Source organism: Liolophura sinensis, chromosome 11 (genome assembly GCF_032854445.1).
Source record: "Liolophura sinensis isolate JHLJ2023 chromosome 11, CUHK_Ljap_v2, whole genome shotgun sequence".
NCBI classification, from domain to species: domain Eukaryota; kingdom Metazoa; phylum Mollusca; class Polyplacophora; order Chitonida; family Chitonidae; genus Liolophura; species Liolophura sinensis.
The window spans coordinates 19,845,924-19,848,073 of record NC_088305.1 but is presented as its reverse complement, the minus strand read 5'-3'; the positions used below and the strand labels follow the sequence as shown (position 1 = coordinate 19,848,073).

Here is a 2,150-nt window from a genome sequence, read left to right as displayed (position 1 = left end):
ACATACCTTTATAAGAGATATAACTATAGATAGTTGTCTATCTGAGAACATTTCTTCATTTTTTAGCTTTCTTTCATTTTAATTATATAATCTCAATACAGCGATGAAATGTTTCAAAAAAGCGGCAAATGAACTTATTCAGGATTACTGATGTCGAAAGATAATATACATACATACCTTTATAAGAAATATAGCCGTAGACAGGCCCAAAGGATAACTTGGTAAATGTTGCTAATACAATAAGGCACGGTAGAAATAATTTTTTATGCATCGTTATTTACAAACTATTATAAAATCCAAGGCATACATATAAGCACAGAAACCATTGTGGTCAAGGGAAGTCACTCTTAACTGATACCAAATAAAAATACTTAATGAAGGGCTATTCACGCCAGAAATTTACGGTTAATCGGGCCACCATTTAAGCCAACATCTGATCTCATGTAAGATAAAATTCTCTCTAATGGAACAACTTTACATAAAACCTTGTAAACCCGATTTTTCTTAACATCATCAGGGAAAGCAATCTTTTCCTAACAATTATTAAACACCCGGTTTTGATATGTGATGTAGCAGAAAATGTATGAAAAATGTGTTTATCACGTTGAGTAAAGTTCGTCTAAGATGGTTAAAATGTCAGATGGTGACAAATAAGACTAGAGCCCTGTTGGAAGAAGCCATTGTACACTAACTTGTTAGTAACATGAGCTACCCTGTTCGTCAAAAAGCACTGAACCTATACAGTTGCTTTTTGGAACCGTAAGCATAGGCCTGCTCTGTTATTTGACTGTAACACTTCAAAATCTACAACCCGAGACTAATGCAGAATCAAGGTGGTGCGAACGCCTTTTGGCAGTCAATGTTCACAACCCATGATGTGTCTGTAGCAAAATTCTGAAAAAGTTCTGAACAATTTCTGCGACATCGATTTAAAGTTCAATGTGTTAATGATCGGAAGTGCTGTTTCACTCCACTCCTTGTCTTACCCACCGCCACGGGCAGGTTTGCTGAATTTAGAATCCGACAGTAAACTTCATTTCCTGTCCAGCAAAATGACATGACAAACCGTACGGAGAAATTATTCAATCTTACTTTCGCTTAAAGCTACAGTCGTCTTTCCACGCCATAAAAATCTCATACTACACGAAACAATGACGAACAGACACTTCAGCGCGCCATCCCGTCTAGCAGACGGCTCCAGAAGATCCGTTCATCGTCTGGGTCATCTTCGGGCCACACCAGGAATCCGATATGTTTCCACAGGCTCAGCAGCGATTTGGGCATTTCAGTCACAGGGATTTCTTCCATCATGATCACTATAATGGCGTCATCAAGGCCGTCTCTCACCATGCGCATGCCCGCCATTTGAACTTCGAATTCACACCATTCACTTTTCATGAAAGCTTTGTTGATCACCAAGATGATTTTCCGGCTGCTGTTCATGGCGTCCACGATGCTCTGCTGAATGTTTCCCCCGGGGATAAAGTCGCGATCGTGAAGACACAGTGAGAAATCGTTCTCAACTTCCAAAACTTTTCTCACATCGATGCAAGCCCATCGGTAACTGGTGTAGTTGTAAGCCACGAATGCATCATATTTGTATTGCTCGTTGGTCAGCTCTTTATACACAGGACCCCTCCTAAATTTTGTAAGAACCCAATATTTTATATTTCATCTGTAGGCAAAGACACCAAGTACAATCATCACGGTGATCAAACAAGAACCAACTATGGAGACGGTAAACAAAATTTGCTGACACAGCTCACGTCCATGTTCTTCAGCTGTGACTGGAGGGCACACATTTTCACCACTGTTCCATTCTGTAGGGTGCACTTCAGTGAGCAAGGTTCCTCCACAATGGCTGAACCTTCCAACAGCCAGTGCATAGTGTTCAGAGTATTACATGTACAGATATAAACACCACTGGTTTGGAGTGAAATGTCAACGACCAACCACTTTCTTTACGAGATTACATTGGATGACATGTCCACGAATTTCAACGAGACTAACTTATAAATTGACACGGGAAAGTGGATCAGTTTTGTTGTTGGCTAGCGTCTTAAGTTCTGTAAGGCACCAAAATAACCGTTGTGAAGTCCAATTGATAACTCTTTCAACGAGCCAAAGTCGCTAAATATCTCGTCTTATAA

At 40.0% G+C, this 2,150-nt stretch overlaps 1 protein-coding gene across 1 annotated transcript; it reads right to left on the bottom strand.

Moving 5' to 3' along the window:
• Positions 1-1,167: 1,167 nt before the first annotated feature.
• LOC135478167 (toll-like receptor 13) lies at positions 1,168-1,886 on the bottom strand. The gene is made up of 2 exons (XM_064758438.1): positions 1,801-1,886; positions 1,168-1,639 (listed from the first exon to the last, which is right to left on the bottom strand). The coding sequence occupies exons 1-2, from the start codon at positions 1,884-1,886 to the stop codon at positions 1,168-1,170; spliced, it is 558 nt and encodes a 185-aa protein (XP_064614508.1).
• Between the last annotated feature and the right edge of the window lie 264 nt (positions 1,887-2,150).

Excerpts from the sequence above, each read along its gene's own strand:
- LOC135478167 (XM_064758438.1), bottom strand. The coding sequence starts at position 1,886 with ATGCACTGGCTGTTGGAAGGTTCAGCCATTGTGGAGGAACCTTGCTCA. Across the intron at positions 1,640-1,800 it reads AATGGAACAGTGGTGAAAAT|GAGGGGTCCTGTGTATAAAG; the intron begins GTGTGCCCTCCA and ends TACAAAATTTAG.